We start from the raw sequence: 22,288 nt of genomic DNA, 5'->3' as shown, positions 1-22,288 counted from the left end.
CATGAAGCGAAGTGTGTATTGTACTGTTCCTTGTTTATTACAAATATTTCATACAAATTATCATTTAATTCCTCCCTGTTCCACAGAGTTGTTCTAACAGGCTTAAATAGGCCTTTGACACAGGGAAGGGCAGAAAAATCACAATCTCGGAAACCAACTTTCTCCAAGATCAAGTTTATCTGAGTAAAGAGGCCCGAGAACAAAAGTGACTAGCTTAGAATTTTCAGTTTTAAAAACTTCACGCAACATATATAAAAACATTTCATTTGAGATTATAACAAAGGAAAATACTATCCTACAAAACTAGATTAGATTGAAAAAAAAAATTCATACCGATATACAAACCTAATTAATGGTTGTAAAGTATTTAGAATCACAGTTTACTGTTACAATATGAGAGAAGGAAATAAATTTCCTTTTTCCTTAAAAAAGTATAAAAAGTTAACGAGGTCATAAACCTGAGAGAAGGGATTCCCCAAGAGAATAGCTTTGGCACTCATCCAGACATGATTCAAGAGAAGATTCAAAAGTTACTATGACCCACTACAAACATTAAAGCAAAATTAAAGTCAGTGTGACTTTCGAATCATTCATAGAAGTTCTTGTTTCAAACCTGAGGTTCATTGCGACTGATGGAACCTGAAAATGAGGGTATCGGAGGGGTGTTGCTTGGAGGATCTGACTGTCCTGGGTTACTGTCTTCTAATTCATCTTTGACTGAAAATAAATACAAAATAGTTGATATTCAGGATTTAAACCAGTCTGGAGGAATGACATTAATGTGCATTACTTACTTTGACAATCACCACAAGCTATCATAGCAGCTTTCATTTTTACACTTTGTATTTTAGCATGAGCCATAGATTCACCAAAAATAGCATAACCCAGCCCTGCCCCCATCAAGACTGATAGGAAAATGTATCCATTATATCCCATGATAGCCAGCATAACAATCCAGTTGAGGGATTCTTGGGTAAAGTACACCAAAACTTCGGTGCCAACATTCAGGATCCTGAAATAAATGGCAGGAAATAAAAAGGAGGCGTACAAAACTTCGTCCTTTGGATGGTCAGAATCAGTACAACACTCATGCATACCTTTCCACATTTGTTTTCAGTTGTGATCCAGTCAGGAGGGCAGACGTCTCACTTCCTCCATTATGTCCATTAGACATTTGACTAAAGGCTATTTTCTTCTTGGAATTCATCTTCCAAAATTTAAAAAACTCTAGTAAAACAGCCATAGCACCTAATCCAGCACAAGTTGCGATAAATGCTGCAACAGAATTCACAAATAACAAAGTTAGCCAGTGTTGTGGACAATGCAAATTGAGTGGTAGTGTAAGCCAGTCTAAGTAGATCATTCTCCTTCGCTACAGCACAGCTGTTAAAAACAGGCCTTGTCGAAAGTGTCTAGCCCAATTGACTCAATAAGAAATCTTTTAAGACGACACTGCAAAGTAAATCTTTCCTTCTTGAAACAGTTTGAGTTATGCTTACCTCGAGTAGTCTGGACAACATAACCGTCAAACAAAAAATTCCCCAGATCTGGAGAGAACCAGAATGTCATATGCATGGTGGTTGTTCAGGTTGACAGACCACACCGGTGCAGGCGCAGGCTGCAGGGTGCACTCGCTTTTCCTTTCCCGGTTGGGGGGCGAAGGTCAGTTGTCAGATTCCAGTGAGGACGGCAAACGCACCACCGTCCCTGTCACCATCCAGTGACAAACTGAAGAGTCGCCAGAGAAAGACCATATGCTGCAGACACGGATTTGCATTACTAGATCGACAAGACAAAGGCAATCAGAAGACCTAAATAAACAAACACCGACAGTAGAGCGATGATGGAGAGGGGGAGAAGGAGAGAGGCGAGATTCGATTGAAGCAATCCCATTGGCTGCCTTGGATCCCAGCATGCACCGCGATACTAGCGCCCAAAAGCCAAACAAGCACGGAGGCATCTCTGATCATGGAGACACGATATCGAACCATTGAACTGAGCTGCTCTTAAACTGCATCATCTTTTATTCCAACCTTCATGCAGCATTTGTTCCTCATTCATTGCATGGCTAGCCTTCTGCCATTGCGCATAAGCTTGTCCTCGCAGCCTCTCCTCATCAAGAAGAAGATTTTGAACTTGGTTGAGTCTCCCACCGAACAAAAGAAATGTAGCAGCCCAGAACGCCAGTGTTTCAAAATCAAAATAAAATTCTGCAATAAAAACAGACTGTAAACAAAATCCCACCTTACATTGGAAACGTTGTAAATACATTGATATCCCTCCAGCCGTTCGGTCATTTTTCGAGTTCTGCCTTTACCAAGATTCTATGAACTGGCCAATGTGTCTATTTGAGTTTTGGCAACCTGTACCGAAATCCTTCCCCCTTCCTCGCCCCGCCCCTCCGCTCTCCCCCATCCCCCCATCCCATTCTCGTCGTGTGCGCGAGAAACGAGTTCCTATCTACCGCACGGCACGGCGTAGCATTTTCAAGAAATACTGTGTTTGTCCTCTCCCGGACCGTCGCCTCGTAATAATAGCTTGGGTAATCGAGGAAACTTTGTTCGGTGTTCAGGTGAGCTATTCATATCAAATGGTTGTCTTCTAAAGTGAGGCAGCTCAGAACTTCTCCGCGTTAGGTTAAGTTTTGCTTGTCCAACCTTTTCCCTTTGAAACTTGTTGTGTTCAGGTGTACGTAAGCGTGTATGTTTGATTTTTGGGGCTTGCTCTCATTCGCGAACTCTTGAGATTGATAAGTTTACCCGTGTTATTGTATGTTCCCAGGTACCTAACTACCTAACCCTAAGAAGACTAACATGTCAAAGAGATCAGCCACAACCGAATTAAATCATGACAACTGGTGCGATGAAGAAGAGCCAGAAAGCGCTGGAGTGTTCAAGAAAGCTTCGGTCGCGGATCTGAAAAACAGGCAGTTCCGCACCGCTAGACGCAGAGGTGCCGGATCTGGAGGTGACTCTACGGGAGATTCAGGGGTATGCCTTACCTTTTGGTTATCTGTTTCTGAGTAGAAGCATATGTACCCATCTTTGCTCTCAAAAAAAAAAAAAATGTTATTTATTGTTAATGTTTTTTATTCTAGAATGGTGAGAAGAGTGTCTTTGCGGGCTTCAGTGGGTTTCAGAGAACTGAGCCTGCGGCACCTAAAGCTTTGTTTAGTTTCTTATCTGCTACCCCTAATGGTAATAACACACAGTCTGACATCGCAACTTCAACAAGCTCTTCAAGTGCTTCGAAGCCATCATTTCCAACCACAGATGTCAATGAAAAGAAATCCATGAATGGGGTTGATAGCGCTTCAGATGTGTCTGGAAAGTCAAGTGGTTAGTAATACTCTTAGTCACCTTTCTCCTACAGTATTGTTGTGTTCATATTTTACTAATTTGTATCATTTTCAGACAAAGAGTATCACCGAAGATTAAAAGGCCTCAACGAAAGTGTTTCGAAATGGATTAGCACTCATGTGGCCAGCAACCCCTTGATCATTCTTACTCCAGTGTTTAGAGATTATGAAAAGCATCTTGCTAACATCCAGAACAGAGGTAATCTCCAAGAAATCAGGCTCCAGTCCTCTTTGTTCTCAGGGTCAAAGGAGATTTGCTATGAAACATGTACAAAGCTCATATTTCTATTTTTTGACAGATGACTGCAAACCTAGTGAAAGCACACCTAGCTCAGAAGTGGATAACCAGCTGTCTGATGATTCTAAGAAGGATTCTTCTGCAGACAAAGATGTTGTTCAGGTTGGCAACAGTGCTACAAAGACTTTGAGTGAAGACAAGAAACCATTGACAAGCAGTATATTTGGCTCATCTACTGGTAGTGCTACAACAGCAACATTTAGCTTTGGTTCATTTGCATCGTCATCATCAGGCGTTAGTTCTCAGAGCCCATCATCATCGTTTTGTTTCGGTTCAGCAACATCATCAAATACCACCAATCCTCCTCCAGCAACATTTAGTTTCGGCAGTGGCAACTCCACCTCACCTTCAGCAGGTTTCTCATTTGGTGCAGGGAAACAACCCTTCACATTTTCAAATGTGGCTAGTACCAACACAACAGAAGAAAAAAAGATGACAACGAGGATGCTGAAGAGGACACTCCACCCAAGCCTGATCACAAGCCAGTCAATGAGGAAGGTGCCACTTACAAAAAAAGGTATAGAGAAATTTGTGCTATCAAATATTCATGAAAACTATATACACTTAAAATTTCCTAACGTCTTCTTTTACCTTCCAGGTGCAAAGTGTTCTTCAAGCAAAATAACACCTATTCTGAAGGTCAAATTGGGAATCTCTTTTTGAAACCAGTTGATGGGGGCAAGACCCAACTTATTGCTCGCGCGGATACAAGTCTTGGAAGAGTCCTTTTAAATTTCATTGTAGGGTCAAGTTTGCCTATTCAGAGAATTGGTACCAACAATGTTGCTGTTGTCTGCATTCCAACTCCTGAAAGCAAACCACCACCAGTGACTGTGCTGCTAAGAGTGAAGACTAGTGATGATGCTGATGAACTTTTCAAAACACTTGAACAGCATAAAAATAAAGCTTGAAAGTTAGTAGATTTATAGTTCAGCCCCTGCATTGACTGAATTGGTGATGTATACCCTAACAACATAATTTATCTGGTATAATTTTTTGATTACATTTCTGGCTGTTTATTACTTACTTAAATGGTTCTTGTAAAATGCTTATACACAAGCTACCTATGCATTCTTAGTTCTGTTAGATAAGTGTATAGGTAGTGCATCTCCATTAATTTCTGTCTTCATTTTAAGTGTGTTTTTCTTCCTCCTTTTTTTTTGTTAGTTTTGACTAGTGGTAAATCATTGTTACCATTGCCCTTGGCCATCATTTTAATATGAAGATGCTGGTGACCTTCAAGGTTTTGGAGACATTTAAATCCTTGCAATGAATTTGTTAATTGGTAAAATTCTCATTTTGAATAACTTTTAGACTGAAAGAGACTTTTGCTGTTCTTTTGAATCTTTTTTCTTTACTGTTGTTTCTTGACACATCTCTGTGATTAATTAGCTCTATGGAATTTTTAATATTTTAAAAAGTGCAGCAGACAAGTATTGTGAATAAAAACTCCATCTTACACTCACCTTCTGAACATTGTTTATTTTTTGCACCTAAAGGCTTTTTTTCTTCTTTTCTTACGCTTATGAAGTTGAGTGTTGAATGTATAGAAGTTCCTTGCCTGCTGGATTTAACTTAAACTGCTGTAACTTGTTCTTCAGCAGATGGAAATTTACTGCATCAGGAACAAGGTTATTTACACAGCTTATTGGTTATCTTGTTCGTGGTCCCTGTCCCTCCAGTTTGTCCTTGATAAACAACACTCCTACTCACACAATTTTCCTAAAATTTTATCTATAAAAAGCAGCAGGATCCTCACCCTTGTGAGTGATGAGCTTGCCCCGGAGTTTTGAAGAATGAAAGAAAGAAAGAAAGAAGGATATGTTTGCTGAATTATTTTATTTGTTTTAAAAGGGAGTACGTAGATAGCTTACCATATATACATGAAGCACCCAAATAGTTTAATGCATAGGTCTATATAGTAACGCAGTAAGAATAAAATTCTTGGCAATGCATGAAGTTTGATGTTAATCTGGCTTGCCTCCTTAATAAATCATCTTAAGAGAACAAACTAAAATATCTTTGAACCAAAACACATGATAAATTGTTTATGTACAAAATTTTCTATAGTAATTACAATAAACTTCAACTTAGACTTGTTCAAATACTGTTAACAAATTACCTCCTGTCATGAGAAATCAGCGTAATAAAATGTTCAAATATTCATTAAAAATAAATAAATAACAATATTCATTTGCTATACAAGATTTACAATAAAGGCTCCTAAACAGAATGTGAAAAATGATGTCCCTTTTCCACAAATTCTGTTAAGCCTGCAGCTTCACAGCCTTTTTGAAGTCAACATCTGAAAGGTAGGGTTTCCATGAGAGTAGAAGATAAAATTCCACAGGACATGGGACACATCCAGTAAAAACAGTGAAGCCCAATAGATTTTTATACATTTTATGTTGGATGATCAACATAATTGGGAAGAACATAACAAGAAGGTAATTCACAGTAGATAATTTCAGAAATATTTTCAATGAACAGTTCATATGCAAGGTGCAGTGTGCTGATGATAATGAACACATATCATAAGTAAAATTGCATTGCAACACACAATTAAACAAATCATTCCCAAGTAACATGTAGAGTCAATGACACTCTTGACATATGATCCAACTAACTTCTAATGATCCTAAAATTATTCTTTTAATGACTAACAACAAATAAAGCAAACACCACACAACATCTGAGAAGAATAATTTCCAACTGAACCCAGCAAATAAAATATAGCACAACACACAGACAACCATGTCATGAGGTTTCATGAGGTTCATGAAAGTCTTGACTCAACCCAGAAGAATCTCACAGCAAACAATTTGGACAATGTACATGGCATGCAGATGTAAGATTACATAAAAATTTGCCTGGTTCAAATACCCCTTAAATCAACATCCTGCACTAGGCTCGCTGACTCATAAATGGGGTGAATGCACCTCTTTGTCCAAGGCCCATCTGAATATGCTGCAAATGGATTTCCACACAGTTCTGAAAAAGTTGTTGGTTGGCTGGACTAAGTCTTGACCTTATTTGTTCCATTGAACCTTGGACAACTTTCAATTCATAAGGGCTATGGTCCCCCTCTGATAAACTCTGAACATTGACAGACTGCAAAAAAAGGAGAATGAATTTTTAAAATCACATTGACCAGATAGACCAAGAACACAAGACAGGCTAAATCATTACCTTAACTTGAAGCATCAAAGCAGTGAGGTCAGTGATAAGGTCAAACATTTTCTCATTGTGGACTGTGCCACGGCATTTATCAAGCATTTGCCTTGCATCTTCTCGGCTTCTGTCTCTCAGATGTGATGGCGTGAACAGAGCGGCAGTATTGGGATCTGGAGCAATCTACAGACAAAAACAAGCCTAAGTTAATTTCTGATTTCAAATTGAACTTTCAAAGGCAACATGGGTGAAATTTTGGGGGGTAACTTACTTCGAAGCATAACGCCTGCATTGAAGTCAAATAACGTTGAAGATCAGCATTCAGTCTTTCTAAATCAATAACTGCTGAAGCATATTGTTTCTGGAAAAGTTCAGTTATCGGTTCTCCAAAGGACTTTTTCCTCTCAGCATCAGCATTTAAGTTCCTAAGAACTTTTATTTTTCCCTTCTTTATGTTCAAAATCTTTTGTAGTCTGACCTGCAGTAAACAGAAAAAGAGAAAAGAAAATAGCAAAATTACTAAGAACTTTCACTCATTTCCATAAATTCAAATGACAATCGGAAAATTTTATTTACCAAAGTATCCAGCAGCTTCCCTGGAAGACCACTCATGCCTGAGCGGTGACCGCTGGAATCACCTCCAAGCAGACCAGAGTTCAGAATGCTGCTGATGTTGGCACTCATTGGAGTACTGGTTTGAAGGGATGGACGTGGTCTGAACTTAGAAGCGAAACTGCTCAGAGAAATGGTCTCTGGAGCTTCAGTGGACTGGGTACAAAGAAAATAACAAAATATAAAAAAGTATTCTAAAAATTGTGGGTAGCTGCACAGGTATCATAAATGTAAGATTACAAATACTGAAAGAAACCTACCAACACCTCATAATCTGGCACCGAATGAGTACCTAGTCCAGGCCTCTCAAAGGTTATTCGGTACGTATTGTTGGAAGTGTCAACAGCATCAATGGAGCCTGTGAAGAGACCATCTTGAGGTTTACGTAGGCGTGCTGTGACTCTTGTACCTATTACCAACTGTAATGGTATTTCGTCAGGAAGGTCCCGGCATGAAGAGAGGTCAGTCAATTTTCGTTGCTGCAGAAGCCTTATTTTAGTACGCTTTTGCTCAAGTTCACGTCTCTCTTCTTCAAAGAAGGCCTGACAGAAAATCCAGAATATTAAAACATAATTCAATACAAAGCCGTAAAATTAGAACATAAACTTGGGCTTACAACAGAGCATCTCCTTGGTTTTCCCATCATACGTCTCATTTGACACCATTCTACTCGAGTTAATTTGCGAGTACGAAGTTGTGGAAATGACTCTCGCAGACAAACCATAAAATCATTATCCCCTTCAAACAAGGTCCTGAGCAGGTTGGACAAGTTTAAAATATTGTTTAAGAACAGAACAAAAATAAATCAGCATGATTCAAACTGAGTATTCAAATCTTACTTGTCAATGTTGCTGTAAAACCATTCGTAACAAACCCACTTGTGGGCTTTAGGAAGCTTAAGCAAGTTTCTTAAGCGCATTCCAATTTTCTGACCAAGACGCCTATCTGGTGAGGTTTGGGTTTCAGCAGGTTCAGGTATAGCTTTGCTAACTGAAGCCTTTGGTGTTGATGCTGGTTGGACAGGGGGAGGAGGAGGAGGTGGTGGTGGTTCCTGGTGACGGGGAGCCGGTGTTTCCTTAGGTTTGGGAGCCTTTTTTTCTGGTTTCTTAGGAGACCGTGGTACAGTAGCTCTCTTCGGAGACGGTTTTGAAAGTGTGTTTACGATGTCATCGTCATAAAACAACCTGTTTTTCTTACGGATTCTTGCAGGCTAAAAGAAAAAAAGAAAATTGACAGAATGTTACAGAATATCAACATAAAAAAACACAGAATGTAGATAATTCAGCCATGTAACTCACTATTCCTCTACGATTCAAAACCACTGGATTTTTCTGGGGGCTTTGGACAGGGGACTCTCCCACACGAAGGAGACCTAACACACTGGGCCCCAACATCATGTTGCAATCATCGTCAGAATCAATTTCCACTTTAATATCAGCTTCGATTGGTTCCTGCTTGATTTCAGGCATTGTGCCGTTTTTGAATGCTGAACCTGCAAAGATGAGATAAAAAATTAAACTACTGGATATAATTCTAAATTTAAATTGTTGATTAATTCATCACAGAAGTACAGAATTTCATAAGGTGATTGCCAATATGAAATTGCAAGGAATAGGTAGTGATGAAGCTAAAGAGGACTTAAGAGAGAAATAAGACAAAAAGTGTGGGAAAGTAAAAGCAATAAAACAAGAAACTCCATCAATGGCATAACATAGGAAACAGATTTTCAAGAAACAAAAATGCTGATTTAAGCACCAGGTTAGCAAAACCACACTCTGCTAATAAAAGGTTAGAGTTGAGTACATTCATTCAAAGATGAGTATAAATCACAAAACAATATATCTTAAGCAATGCGAAAATTTTCTTAAGCGAAGCTGGTGTGTTGTTATTCAACCATACACACGAAAGCAAAGTACAGCATTAGGTACACTAAAATCCCCAAGTAATTCCGAAATACATCACCTCCAAAACTCATGGTTGGTGTTGTTCCTAGTTCAAAACGGCTTCAAACAGAAGGCGTACGCGATTTGAACGAAAATAAGAGATGAGCGTGAACAAATCAAAACATTAAACTGTTTCCAGGCTTTCGAAATTCAATTCGAAACACCTTGGCTTCAAAGATAAGCCTATTCCGCCTTTTCTCGCTTCACTTTTCATGGCGTGCTCTGGCGGTTTACTACAAGGCCAGGGTTATGACAAACCGTGGCAATAATATTTGCAATATCTCGTGATTAGTCGCACCCCTCTTTAGTGTAAATTGGAAAAATAATCGTTCCTACAGTTTATAATTAGATTTCAAGGCAATTGAACGATTTGTTGAGTTCCTATTGAAATATAAACAAATTATAAGGAATCAAGGGGGCACTGCCCGGTAGTTGGTGGCGCGCGCTGTCTGCTATTCCAGCTGCGAAACCAAACCCAACTTGGATTTTGCATCATGTTTTAATTTGGTGCAAGAAACGTAGGTTTCGATTTTTCATGTGTTACACATGACACCCCATTCCCCGCAACTTTCATTTCAGTTTCCTTATTTTTCTCTAGTTGTCGTTTGTTTTATTGATGCGAACTAAAAGAAGTTTGATAGGTTAGTCAAGGGTTGTGTCCTAACTGTTCTGTTTCATTTGGCCATACATCATGAGACATACTTTGTCGCTAATTTTGGATTCTACTATTTGCTCATGTCCTGCCCCACCTCTTATTTGTCAACAATAATAATCACCAGTAATTCTTATATTATAAACCTGATTGGTTTGTTTTTCTTTCAGGTAGCTAACTCTGCATAGTTCAAGAAAAATGAAAGCATCTATTTCTGTTTGGTTCTTAGTGGCATGTAATGTGGGTGTCTCATATGCTATAGAACCTGTTACAGTTACTGCTGGTATTGTTGCTGCGGTTTCAGCTCTTTGGGGCTATGCCGATAAAACGCATTGCAGAGTAATGGAATGTTGTGATCTACATTCAATCAGCACTAATGCAAAAAATATATCTGGTAACTTATTATCAAACCTGAATCCATCTTTAATAAGCGTTTAGTCATTTATGTGTTTTTGCTGGGGCTGGCTTATTATCAAATCATTATTTTTGTTTACCAGTTTTAGAAGATGTACTCAGGAGAAATGTGTACGGGCAACATCTAATGCAAGATATTGTTTTGAGAGCATTGAGGGGGCACATGTTAGCCTCAGATCCAAAGAAAGCCCTAGTGTTGAGTTTTCATGGTACACCTGGTTGTGGAAAGTCTTATGTTAGTGATTTCATAGCTCAATCCTTGTATGTAAGGGGCATGAAAAGCCAATATGTAAAAAAGTTTGTTGCTGGTACAGACTTTCCTGATGCCTCAAGAGGAGCTGTATATAAAGTAGGTATCGTAATTAACTTTCATGATTTTTGTATTATTTTCCTTGTGGATTAATGCTTGTACTGTATTTTTATATCTTCCAGTTAAAAATTTCTAAAGAAATCCAGAAAACTGTCGAGAAGTGTGAAAGATCACTTTTTATATTTGAAGATGTCCAAAAGATGCCTCCAAGTGTTTTAGATGCTGTTGTTCCCTTCATTGATTATCACACAGACATAGATGGAGTTGATTATAGGTAAGACTGTGGGAAAAGAAGTTTTATTTTTAAGTGTGCAATGTTTTTATATCTGATTTATATCTGCTTTTATTTTTTCAGGAAGTCTATCTTTTTGTTCCTTTCAAACACAGGCGCTTCTTACATCAACCAAAAAACCCTAGAACTATGGAGTAAAGGAACACAACGTGAAGACATAATCAAACTTCACGATTTTGAGACTATGATAAGACAAGGAGCATTCAATGAAGAAGGTGCTTTTGAACACAACGGTATCCCCCTTCTGTAAAATAGTTGTCTCTTACAATCAATAAAATTTTATCCCAAAATTTCAGGTGGTCTTTTCAAAAGTGAGACAATAACAACAAGTCTCATTGACCACTACATACCATTTCTCCCACTGGAAGAGAAGCATGTCCGAAAATGCATACATGATGAATTTTTAAAGTTGGGTTACCCCACTTCGCCCCCAGGTGCAGCAGAGTAAGTACCCTATTGCTTTGAAGCCCCGTCCCGTGTCATGATCACCCCTGTTTCATGCTTTTCTGTTTTTCTTTTCTAACTGCTCTTCTTTTCTGAGTCAAACTGCAAATGTAATCAGTTCACAACATATCAATTTTATCCTGCCAACCCTTCTCAGAAAAATATTGTGTGACATACATAACATAACAGTTTTGTTTGAAGAAGTGCTATGATATTTTCTTGACAATATTTCCCTTTTCTAATTTTGACAGGTTGATATTGGAAGAAATGACATTTATGCCTGATGATGTACATTTGTACTCTGTAACAGGATGCAAGAGAGTTTCAGCTAAAGTTACAGCTTACCATTATGGTAAAAAATTCACATCCTTTTAAGATGTATGATGTACAGTTTTGAAATTTGTGATGAGCAGTTTCATTACCTACATATTTGTACTGTACTCTTTTGTTTAAGCATCACAATTTATTTCTTTTGTACTTATGTATTAGGAAACTTTGATTTAGATTTTGCTTTCTTTGTATGTGATGTATTGAGACATGATTTAATGAAATTTTATTTGCCAATTTATGTTTGGGGTTCCTTGTCAGAATGCCAATATTTGATTTTACTTGCCACTACATGACAATTTTACATTCTCAACCTTTATTTTTTGCTTTCAATCAAATTTGTGTTGCTTACATGTCTTTATACATCATCTTTTCCGATGAACAGATCTGTGATTTTATGTTATGGAAAGGCTCTTCTGTATAAATTATTTTACAAATTAATTAATGGATGAATTATATTATTATTATGGTAGTAACCAACAATATTGTTATAGACACAAGACCTGTATGATTAAATGTCTGAAACCATAGACAGTAAAGAAATTATAGGTATTGATAAAACCTGCAACATGAATTTAAATAGATGTACTACAACCACTCCTAGCTAAAGCTGCTTCCTCATCATCCCAGCTAGGATGGTTTAGTTTGGTTAAAATTCGTTCTACATTTATCGAATATACTGTTTGAGACATAACAGAACTCCTGTGAGTCTGAAAAAGAGTAATGATGATCAAAACTAGTCTGACATGCATTATAAATTCCAGTATATTAAGAATGCCTGCTTACCTGTAAAGCACTTAAGAGATTCCAAGCCGTAATTGGGGGACCAACATATCTAGTATTTTGAGAACTGCATGCAGCTTCAAGAGCTTTGCGATCTTCAGCCTCGTCGTAAGATTCTCGCAACCTCATCAAATGGACTGGATCGTTGCTATCTTCCTCTCTTTTGACTCCCCAGAAATCAATTGTGTCTTCATGCATAGCTAAAACCTCTGTTGGTCTAAAAAAGTTGTAAATAAAAGAGGGTAAGATCAGGCATGGTTTTGGAAGGAATGAAACTGGAAAAATGCAAGAATCACCTACCCATCTGGAGCAGTGATGTGGGCTGTATTTCTCAGCCAGGGGTTGGGTACTGGGGATCCCATGCCGTGTATGAAGTGCTTTGCATTTGTTTTAAAACTACTTCTTTGACTGACTACTGCAACTATTATTGTCTTTAAAAAATGCTGGAATGCAGTAATAAAGAAAACATTAATTTTATCAATAAAAATTTCCTAAAGAAAGGTATTAATTTTTGTCACCATCAATTACCTGTACTGCACAAACAAGAAAATCTGCAGCTGAGTCATTGGCTCCCTCTAAGCCACTTTCCCAAGCTGCTAGCATTAGGCGACCCATTAGGAAAGCTTGGTCAGGTAAAAACAGCTCATAAGCACAATTCCTCTGAGGCTCATCAGTGGGTTGATAAGAGGGAGGTCGCAAGGATGGAAGATAATCCACTACTTCCACTGGCTGAAATAGGTGGAAGTGCAACAGTCATAAAACCTGCACGAGTGACAGAAATGCAAATAAACACAGCACTTACCTCAAATCCTGTTCGCTCAGAGTGATGCCTCTTTTTGCCCAATTTAGTCCGTTTTGCACTATCAGTGGGAGACATGGCAGAGTCAGACTCTACAAGTAAAGGAGCAGAAGGGAATGTTGCCTGAGTTCCTATGGCTTTAGAGCGGGACATGTTTGCTAACCCTTGACATTTGTCAAATAAACACAACAAGAATTGATTGTGTAGGTGAATCTGTTCTTTTGATAACTGCTTGCGAGATTCTAAATCAAATTCTTCTTTGGAAATCTAAATGAGAGAAACGCAAAATAATACACACAACAAAATAATGTGCACTGGAAACAAATTAAGAGAAGTAAATTCTTACCTTCATTTTGAACCACTGTTTCATTCTTTCAAAATATCTGGAAAGCAAAGTTTTAATTTAAGACCTTGATATAGAATAGATATTTTCCAGCTTTGCTCTTGAATTGATGAAACATTTACCTCGGAGATTGATCACCTAAAGCTTCAACCAGTCGTAGACGGGCCAAGTTTAAATCTTCAAGCTCAGTCATTGTCTTGACTTGTCACAAACACTCGTAAAAAATTTTTGCGAATAAAGAATAATTACGATACGTCAGCGTTGGTTTACCGAAAGGGAAAGACAGTACTAAAACATGACAAGTAGCAGACGGAGCAGCTTAAGTTTTGAAGGTTACGATCACAACAACAAAAACAAATGCTACCAACGTATTTTGCCTGGCTAGACTTCTTTTCAAAAATTGTAAAGAAAGCGGTTAAAGAAACCCAGCTGGAGCACCATAATTTTCCTTTTCAGATTTTTTAAAAATATTATCTGTTGTCCTTTTCAACCGTAAAGTCAAAGTATAATTAGATGCCGGGATATCGTCTGCTATCAGCAGTGTTGCCACATTATTTGAGCTTGAATGGTTGAACGGATTTGATTTCTTGAAAGAAAAAGTAGGTTTCTGTTAACACGTAATTGTCAATAGTCTTCTCGAGATACTCCTTCAACGGAAGAACATAAGCGGGTGAGTGTGACTTTATTTTATTGCCCAAGAAGACTACAAATTTAGCAAGTTACTCATATGGAAGCACTCCAGTGACGTTTGTTTAGGTTATGTTTTGGATTTGCATCACATCTGTACGTGCATTCCATCGAGTACACCCCAAAATAATTTATTAACGACAGTTGTCGTGGCTCATTTTCTGACTCTGCACCTCGCACACACAGACGAGGAAACGAAGTGAGGCTACCCGCTTTCTTCGGTACATCAACATTATTGTTGAGCCGATAGTTTTGACGATATGGGCTCAATATTATTGTGTATTCCTAGCTCTCTATGGAAGGGGCAAATTTCATCGCACCTGGTAATCTGGAAGTCCTAAACAATCGACCCGCTGATTTTGAAACTGGCGCCACTGAGGCTTACGCACTACGGTGGTAGCTTTTGGTGACGTGCTGCCACCTCTCGGCGAATCGCTAAACCACCTGGTTCTCGCACAGCGGTCCGCGGATTTTTGTGAAGTGATGTGTCATTTTTGGCCGGAGAAATAAAGCGCTTTACGGTGCCATGCTCGTCGCCTACCATGGTTATTTGTGCCTCAATTGCCAACGAGAGCCTTCACCATAGATAGAAACAAAGCCTCGTAATTTGCCCCCTTTCTGCAATTACAGCTAGTATGTATATAATATTTCATAATTGGAGTCGAAGGAGCTGAAACCCAAGATGGTGTTTGGTTTGTTCTTTGGTGACTTGTGTGGTGAACGACTCTTCCAGGACACGTCTCCCACACGCTCAAAAAGCCAGGTCAAGTGAGCGTAGCGCCGTGGGGATAGGCAACCCATCGTGCTTGGACGTGTGCGAGGCCCGAGCCTGAGGTCCGCCGTGAGACGCGAGGCCCAGAGACGAGTGGGCCCATGTGGAACCATGACGGTCTGGAGCAAGGAAACGACGATGCAAAATCATTGGCCCGCTGGACGCGTTCCATTGGGCTGTAGGGTTGTGGCCACGGGGTACTGGCCCTTCGGCCAGATTCGATGCCGAAAGTTGAACCTTGAACTTCTCGGGACCGTCATCCTGGTTTTCGCATCCATCGGTTATCGTTCCTATTTTCCCCGCCGTCGCGACGCCAGGGACCGCCCGGGATGTCTTGGCGGCTTGGCGGCCGGCGGGGCCACCAGTCCTCTCCCTCGCGAGCTGTCACGCCGTGTCCGGCGACTGGCCGGCCAATCAGCGCACGCGTTGGCTGCGGCCGAATTCGCACCCAGCCGTCGGAGTCGATTCAAGGATGGCCGCGCCGGCCCGTTTGGTCCTTCTTGGAGGGGGGGGGGGCTTAACCAGAGCCGCGGCCCCGCGGGGCCAGCCCCCGTCCCGGTCAGCACGTTGACCGGATGTGGCGCCACTTGGCGATGCGCGGGGGGGGGGGGGGGGACTCAGTCGGCCGGGCCGGAAGGCGCCTGTTATCACTGGAGCGCTCTGCTTGTCGCCGAGAGCTGGCGCGGGGTGGGCGTGCGGGGCGGCATGGCAGCGAGGGCCGAGGCGAGGGCACAGCAGCGGGCTGGGCTGGCCTCGCCTCTGGGCTGCGGGAGCGACGAGGACAGGCTGCCTCGTGCCCTAACAAGGCCCTGCATGCGCCTGTGCGCTTAGTTCCCCCTGCTCCCCCCTCCCGCTTTGTTTGTTATAGATGCCCGCCTTCCGCTAACAGATTAGTCGTCGCTGAAAAAATAAAACAAATCCTTTCCGCCCGCCGCCACTGTGCGTACGAGTACGCGTCCGCGGGGGTTTGCGTTTTCGTCTGGTGTAACCGTTGTTTCGTGCAGGGAAATTGGAAGGTAGAGTGCATGGGAAATTGTCAGCAAGATGTGCTTACATTAACATTATAGGCACCTGTCCATCTCGAGAAGGCCTTTGAGGTGTGTGTGTCGAATTTTGCATGTGTGCTTATTGTAATGCGATGCACCTTTGGCGGCAGGTATATAGCATCGTTCTGTGCGGGGCCAGTTTCTATTTCCTTCACGCACGCACACAAACTCACTCGCACACAACGCACACACACACACACAGAAGTTAACATTGTGCACCGTCAGCTCCTCACGTTTTCGTCGGCGAGTCCGGGGCCTCGGAAAGCGCTCAGGGCCCGTCCTTATGCGAGGGGCGGGCGTCCCTTTTGTGCAAAGCGAAGGCCCGCCATGCCGCCCGCATCCTGCAGGATGGAGATCCCAAGTAATGCTGCTCCAACCCCCGCCGCTCGGTTCCGAACTGTGCTTTCGTCACTCCGTCTCCCTCGCACTCGTAGGCTGGGCCGACGAGTGCGAGAGAGCGGTGGTCGCTGCGTGACGGTCCCCACAAAGGGCTTTGCGCGGTGCCCTACGTGGCGCGGCGGCGCGGCGATCGGCAAGGTGTCGAATGCGGGGTGGAGTGGGCGTGGCGGAGCGCGGAGCGCGGCGGGGCAGTCTGGGCTTTAGGGCCTCCCGGTGCCAGGGCGGCCAGGGCGGCCAGGCCGGGGGGGCAGCCCCCCCACACCCGCGAGCTGAGCTGCTGGAGAGCCGGGCGAGCTGCCGCTGGAACGTGGAACGTGGTCTGAAGCCAGATAGCCGCACGGCTCGGCCGCTCGGTCCGCTGGGATGCTGGAGAAGCTGGAGAAGCAGCGAGCAGCCAGCCGCGGCCACTGCAGGGCCACTGGATGGACGCAGAGTGCGTCGGCGGCCACTCCCCGCCGCCGCGAAGCGCGAAGCACGTGAAGCACGCAGTGCCCAAAGTCCCGGCCTGCTCTGCGGCTCCCAAAATTTTGCAACCTTTTGGCGCGCCCCATTTTGCACTCGGAACGTGTTTGGAACACTCCCTGCACCGAGCGGATTGGTCCGGAGGGGACCCCCGCGCCGCGGCGGCCGCCGTTGTCTGACGTGGACGCGAGGCGACCTGTAAGTTATAGCCCATGCCAAGCCCATCGCGGCGGCGGCAGCGGCGTTGAGTCCAGTTTTTGTCGGCCGCCTCGCCGTGGCCGTCGTGGACGTATCTGGCGTCCGGGCTGCATGCAGTGGCGTGGGTCTGGCAGCGTCCAGGCCATGCCTGGCCCATGCCACGCCCGGACCCCGCCGCGCCACGCCGACTTGGGCCCCGGCCTGCACAGCCGGGCCGTGGCGAGCCGAACCAGGCGACGACGAGCAGCCCAGGCAGCCCAGCCAGCTCGGCCGCGCCGCCAGACTGCTTGTCGCCAGGCTGGCTGGCCGGGGGCGCTGGGGGAAGGAGGGGCGGTGCAGGGGGTTCCTGAGGGTTCCTCTTCTCTCTCTTTCTGGCCCCTGTCTCTTGTGGGGTCGACGACGAGGAAAATATTCATTCAAATGTGCAGCCCGACGCAATCTCAACACTGGGGCGGCGGCGGCGGGGGGTTGGGCCCGGGGGCGTCGTCGGGGGAGTCCCTGCCCCTGCCCCGGCGTCGTCCTCAGCGTCGACTTGTCAAAGTCAAAGGGTGGCTGGGGACTGCCACTCAGACAGACCGTTTTCTTGCGTTTCCTCCCTGAAGCCCGGTGCCGCTGTTCGCCGGGCCCGCCACCGCCAGCGGGGACTGATTCCGAAGACGGCTTTTCGTTGCTTGTCTCTCTCGCACTGCAACGTAGCGCCCCAGGAACGCGAGAGAGACGGAGCGACAGCCTCGCCTTCCGCCCTCCGCGCCCTTGAGGCTGCCCTCCCCGGCCTCGCCGTCCTGTTCCTTATTTTTCCAGCCATAAAATGGGGCACTAAAAGGCGTTCCGAACGAAAGCCATCTTTCTCGCTCTACTCCTCAAATTACGCACTCCACTCGGCCCTGGCCGCGGCCCGGCGTTCGGGGCTTTCGGCTACAGGGTGTTGGCGAAGGCCGGGCCGGGGCGGCTGGGGCTGCGGAGTGCGGGCTGCGGCTTAGCGCGGCGGGCGTTGTGCAGGGGATTACGTGTTGCTTGTGTTGTCGCATCGTCAGGTGCGACAACTAATTGTGCCCAACTCGTGGGGGGGCCGCCACTGGTCCGCCCGCGACCCTTCGGATGTCTCCGGACTCTGATTGACGCGTTGTTTTTCTCGGCGGCGTGGCGGTGCGGTGCGGTCGCGCCGGCATCGGATCCGAGAAAGGTCAGAGAGGAGAAGATGCTAATTCGAATATGAGTGTCGGAGTGTCTCCTTTGTGTGTTTCCGATGCGGTTTGGAGATTAGCCCGCCAAAATCGCGCTACGGCCGCCGCGGCCGCCGGGCCCGTTGAACTAGTGCCAAGAGGCTTGTATAACCCGCGGATTCGACGAAGCGGCCAAGCCCACAGTGCCCTCGCGGTGGTCCGCTCCGCGGTGCTCCGCGGTCCGCGGGGCCGCCGCCGAGATTCGCCGCCGAGATGGGCCGGGGTGCGGCCAAAGGGTTTAGGGGCAAGCCGCTCGGGGTGCGCCGCGGCTTGCCGATGGCTTGGCCGCGATTTCGGTCAGTCGGTTTCAAACGACTTCGGCGATGTCGAGAGCGTTTAGCGTTCGATGGCGACGACCGCTCTGCACGGGCTCTGCGAGGGGGCGACGTGGCGGTTTCGCGGCAGTCCGTTAGGGGGCAGGAATTTTCGGTCGGTCCGTGTGCGCCTCAGTTTGCGGGCAGCGCAGCCGTGCAGCCGTGGCGCGACGACGCCGCAGACCACGGCGGCAGTGGCCAGAAGCTCGAGCAGTGCGTCCGAACGTCCGAAATGGCCGCGCAGTGCCGCGCAGTGCCGCCCAGTTGGCGGACGGTCAAGAGGACTGGTGACGGAAGGACAGAAATAACGACTACACTTTCCAGCGAGGCGCCACCCCCTGTGTTTCGCCGCGGCAGTGTGCTTGGCAGCGCTCCAACGCCACGGCCGATTAGCACCCGGACCGGCATGGCTGGCATTGGCACGCAGGTGCCGAACGCGTCGACCAATGCTTGGGCTGCAAAGGGCGCACCAGCTTCATGGAACCGATGCGTCTCCGTCTCGCCTGAAGTGAAGAGCAAGAAGTCTCTAGAACATAGACATAGAAGAACATAGACCGGAAACAGTATACAAGAAATCGGCCCTTTTCGGGGAGTTTGGCTGGTTTAAATCACATTAATTAAGCTTTCTTGAATTTTTGGATTGAGAATAAACACTCGTCATCAAGAAATAAGCGTTATTTGGCAGCTGTTTCCGGCTCATGCTCTTCTTGTTCTTCACTCCAGGCCCTGCTATAGAAGTGTCTATGTGGTGTAGCTGAGCGGCCGCCGCTTGCCGCGCGGCTGGGCGCACGCAGTGTAGTGGCACTGCGGCACTGCGGCCGGGAGATAAGCCGCCTCGCCATCTTATCACGCGACACAAGCGAAGCGAGCGGACGGTCCGACGGAGGGAAGTCAGCGGCGTAGCCGGCGTAGCCAAGACGGGCCGGTCGAACGCGTCGCGATGCACACGGTCCAAGAGCATTTTGTTCAAGACAAGAGCGTTTGTTCAGGCCAAGAGCACTTGTTCGGACGAAGGGCATTTCTGAAGGTTCAAGGTTGGACAGTTGGACGTTCAACAAGGATCTTTTGTAGTCAAGAAATTGGGGCGGGCCGAAATCGTTTTTGGATTTCGCGAGGTGGTTTTCGCGTGCCCCGCGGCCATTGTTGCCGACAGTGTGCGCGAGCGACGCGGTGGCGTGGCGGGGCGCCGGATTCGACGCTGCGAAAATATTCCGCTGTCGCCGAGCTTTTGCCCCGGGAGCCGAGGCCGCCGGAAGGGCAGCCGGCGGGCCGGGCGGGCACGGCGTCGTGGGCGGATGTTGTTTTATCAAAAATATGCTGGTGTGCGCCTAGACGGCCTAGACGGCCTAGACGGCCTGCCGCGCCGCCCCGCGCCGCGCCACGTTGTTCCGGTGCGGCACGGCGAATCAATTGCTCGTTGCACAAAGACTCCCTCTTCGGGAAACGCCGGGGAACGCCCCAAGTTTCACTCGGCACCCCATGTAGATTCTTCGCGGTGAGAGCGAGAGCGGCCCACGACCGCGAGGCCGACCGGCCTGCCTACCCAGCCAGGCGCGCGCGCCCTTTGCCTGAGCTTTGCCTGTGCGCGGTGGCAGCCGCTAAGTCCTCGACTCTTACTCTTACCGACCGGGGCTTTGTCCCGCGGGGCTGCTGTGCCGTGTTTTTGTTTTCCTGGCAGCCTGCCATGCAAATCCCGCTCGTGTGTGTGGGTCGGTCGTCGTCCACGTCGCGGCGGTCGCGGCGTCCACGGCGTCCACGGCGTCCACGGCCTGCTCGGCCACGGCCCGGGAGCACATTATTGAAACCGCGGCAGAATGAAGCGGACGAAGCGGGTCGTTTGCAGTTCCGGAAACTGCCCGGCCCGCGCCACCTGAATGCGGACCGCTGGACCGCTTTAGCGTTTTCGGCGAAAGCTGATCCCTTTCTGCTTTCTGCGGTGATTGGGGTGCTTGTGGTGGAGTGGCACCGGGCAGGCGGAGCGGCCACCACGCACTCCCCGGCAGCCTCCTCGGCAGCGTCCTAAGCCGCTGGAAGCTGCCGCAACAAGTTGATGTTCGCCCTGTGGCTGGTGTGTGAATGTGTGTGTGTGCTCTGAGATGTGGTGTGATTTGAGCCGAGCCGAGCACGGCCGAGCAGCGCCTGCCGAGCCACGTGGTGCCGGGCCGAGCCGAGGACGGGCGGCGCGGCGCAGCCGATGGGGCACCCGGTGCCTCGCCGCCAGTGGAGCGGTCGGGCCAGACTGCCTGTCGCCTCGGCGGCCCCGCGCCGACCCACCGGGGCCCCAAGCCGCGGCGAGCGTGGGCCCCCGCGCCCCCCGCGCCCCGCCGCCGCTGCTGCTCTCCGCCGCCTAGCTGTCTGCCAGCTCGGCCGGCCGCCTGCGTCGGACTGGCAGGCTGGCTGCACGGCTCTGCGTGGCGTGGTGTGGCGCAGGCGGCCAGCCCATGGCGCAGCTCGGTGTCAGCGGAAACCAGTGTGTGTATGTGTATATGTATGTATATGTGTGTTTGTGTGCGTGTGGCTGTAGCCATGGCAGCCCTGAGCGCTAAGCGGCCCTCATCGCAGCAAGATGTGATGTGTGGGCAGGACGACAGGGCGTAGCGGCGTAGCTGGCCCCGCGCTGGCTGCTGCTGCCGCTTGGTGGCCTGCCCGACCTGGTCGCACCGTGCCCCGCCTGGACGCCAGCCCGGCCTGGCCTGGCAGGGGCGCCAACGCCAACCTCATGTCGGCACGCCACCCTACACTTACCAACCGCCCCTTGGCCCCTGCGGTGCCTGGCGGTGCCTTCGGGGAACGGAGCGAACGAGTCCGCGTGACGTCACTCCCCGCCCAGGGCGGCCAGGGCGGCCACATTCCTCTTCGTCCTCCTAGTCCTCGTCCTGCACAAGCCCCTCATTGAATAAAATATGCATCCGGCCGGGGCGGGAGGACCGGGAGGTGCCTCAGCCTCAGTCGATTTCCATTCATCCTTTGTCCCTTTTCAACGGCGGCACCGCGGCGGCACTTTGGCAGTGTACGTGTGGGACTGGGAGGGACGGCGAGGGTGCCACCCCCGCGCGCCAGCGCGCCCCGTACTCCCTGTACCGGCCGCCCGGCCCCGCCTCCCTCGCCGCGGTGCCGCCGGAGCTGGAAACCTGTTGAGCAATCGCAGCACGTGGATTAGAAACACGGGAAAGGCCCGCCACGCCCTGCCACGCCACGCCCTTGTCCGTCGCGGCGGGGTTGGCGTGGAAACGCGCCCAGTGGGCGCCGTGCTCCGCCGCCACGGTGCTCGGCTCGCAGCGCCCCTGACGGTGACCACGCAAATCAATAATTAATAACCGCCACGCGCGCGCCAGTGTGCTCCAGTTGGGACCGCTTTGGGGGGCGGGGCGAAGCACGGCGACCAGGACGCACGGCCACGCACGGCGGTGGCCGAGGCGGCGGCCCTCTTGGTCAAGCAGT

General features: G+C 47.1%; 6 protein-coding genes across 7 annotated transcripts in view; 3 read left to right on the top strand and 3 right to left on the bottom strand.

Annotated features, from left to right (window-relative positions):
• Nucleotides 1-16: 16 nt before the first annotated feature.
• Nucleotides 17-1,935, bottom strand: LOC117641595 (copper transporter 5-like). The gene is made up of 5 exons (XM_034379061.1): nucleotides 1,832-1,935; nucleotides 1,500-1,757; nucleotides 1,098-1,275; nucleotides 795-1,012; nucleotides 17-717 (listed from the first exon to the last, which is right to left on the bottom strand). Exons 2-5 carry the CDS (start codon nucleotides 1,573-1,575, stop codon nucleotides 608-610), a joined length of 582 nt encoding a protein of 193 aa, XP_034234952.1. The 5' UTR covers nucleotides 1,576-1,757; nucleotides 1,832-1,935; the 3' UTR covers nucleotides 17-607.
• A 474-nt stretch (nucleotides 1,936-2,409) lies between these two features.
• LOC117641588 (nuclear pore complex protein Nup50-like) lies at nucleotides 2,410-5,130 on the top strand. Its single transcript, XM_034379053.1, is given in 7 exon segments — nucleotides 2,410-2,572; nucleotides 2,782-2,990; nucleotides 3,098-3,338; nucleotides 3,414-3,557; nucleotides 3,658-4,079; nucleotides 4,082-4,173; nucleotides 4,255-5,130. Coding segments are annotated over 6 exon segments (1,389 nt in total). The 5' UTR covers nucleotides 2,410-2,572; nucleotides 2,782-2,813; the 3' UTR covers nucleotides 4,568-5,130.
• A 348-nt stretch (nucleotides 5,131-5,478) lies between these two features.
• Nucleotides 5,479-9,568, bottom strand: LOC117641586 (protein lin-9 homolog). Its single transcript, XM_034379051.1, has 9 exons — nucleotides 9,402-9,568; nucleotides 8,738-8,931; nucleotides 8,279-8,649; nucleotides 8,056-8,191; nucleotides 7,700-7,981; nucleotides 7,404-7,595; nucleotides 7,099-7,305; nucleotides 6,846-7,010; nucleotides 5,479-6,767 (listed from the first exon to the last, which is right to left on the bottom strand). Exons 1-9 carry the CDS (start codon nucleotides 9,412-9,414, stop codon nucleotides 6,561-6,563), a joined length of 1,767 nt encoding a protein of 588 aa, XP_034234942.1. The 5' UTR covers nucleotides 9,415-9,568; the 3' UTR covers nucleotides 5,479-6,560.
• Nucleotides 9,569-9,752: 184 nt separating this feature from the next.
• On the top strand, nucleotides 9,753-12,360 carry LOC117641592 (torsin-1A-like). 2 transcript variants are annotated; one of them, XM_034379056.1, is made up of 7 exons: nucleotides 9,753-9,900; nucleotides 10,205-10,428; nucleotides 10,532-10,797; nucleotides 10,881-11,032; nucleotides 11,114-11,265; nucleotides 11,347-11,494; nucleotides 11,746-12,360. In XM_034379056.1, the coding sequence occupies exons 2-7, from the start codon at nucleotides 10,233-10,235 to the stop codon at nucleotides 11,867-11,869; spliced, it is 1,038 nt and encodes a 345-aa protein (XP_034234947.1). In that variant the 5' UTR covers nucleotides 9,753-9,900; nucleotides 10,205-10,232; the 3' UTR covers nucleotides 11,870-12,360. The 2 variants fall into 2 exon arrangements, with proteins under 2 accessions (XP_034234947.1, XP_034234949.1); XM_034379058.1 differs by having other exon boundaries at nucleotides 9,885-10,023.
• Nucleotides 12,263-14,269, bottom strand: LOC117641591 (transcriptional adapter 1-like). Its single transcript, XM_034379055.1, has 7 exons — nucleotides 13,869-14,269; nucleotides 13,750-13,786; nucleotides 13,407-13,670; nucleotides 13,133-13,333; nucleotides 12,905-13,047; nucleotides 12,608-12,821; nucleotides 12,263-12,531 (listed from the first exon to the last, which is right to left on the bottom strand). The coding sequence occupies exons 1-7, from the start codon at nucleotides 13,937-13,939 to the stop codon at nucleotides 12,397-12,399; spliced, it is 1,065 nt and encodes a 354-aa protein (XP_034234946.1). The 5' UTR covers nucleotides 13,940-14,269; the 3' UTR covers nucleotides 12,263-12,396.
• Nucleotides 14,270-14,291: 22 nt separating this feature from the next.
• The window catches only part of LOC117641590 (rab9 effector protein with kelch motifs-like), a 42,724-nt gene continuing 34,727 nt past the window's right edge, over nucleotides 14,292-22,288 (top strand). Inside the window, exon 1 of the mRNA XM_034379054.1 lies at nucleotides 14,292-14,416. The gene's annotated coding sequence lies outside the window, so the exon portion shown is untranslated. The remainder of the gene's footprint in view (nucleotides 14,417-22,288) is intronic.

Source organism: Thrips palmi, unplaced genomic scaffold (genome assembly GCF_012932325.1).
Source record: "Thrips palmi isolate BJ-2018 unplaced genomic scaffold, TpBJ-2018v1 HiC_scaffold_15, whole genome shotgun sequence".
NCBI classification, from domain to species: domain Eukaryota; kingdom Metazoa; phylum Arthropoda; class Insecta; order Thysanoptera; family Thripidae; genus Thrips; species Thrips palmi.
Note: the sequence above shows the minus strand (reverse complement) of the source record. Positions and strands in the feature narration are given on the sequence as shown.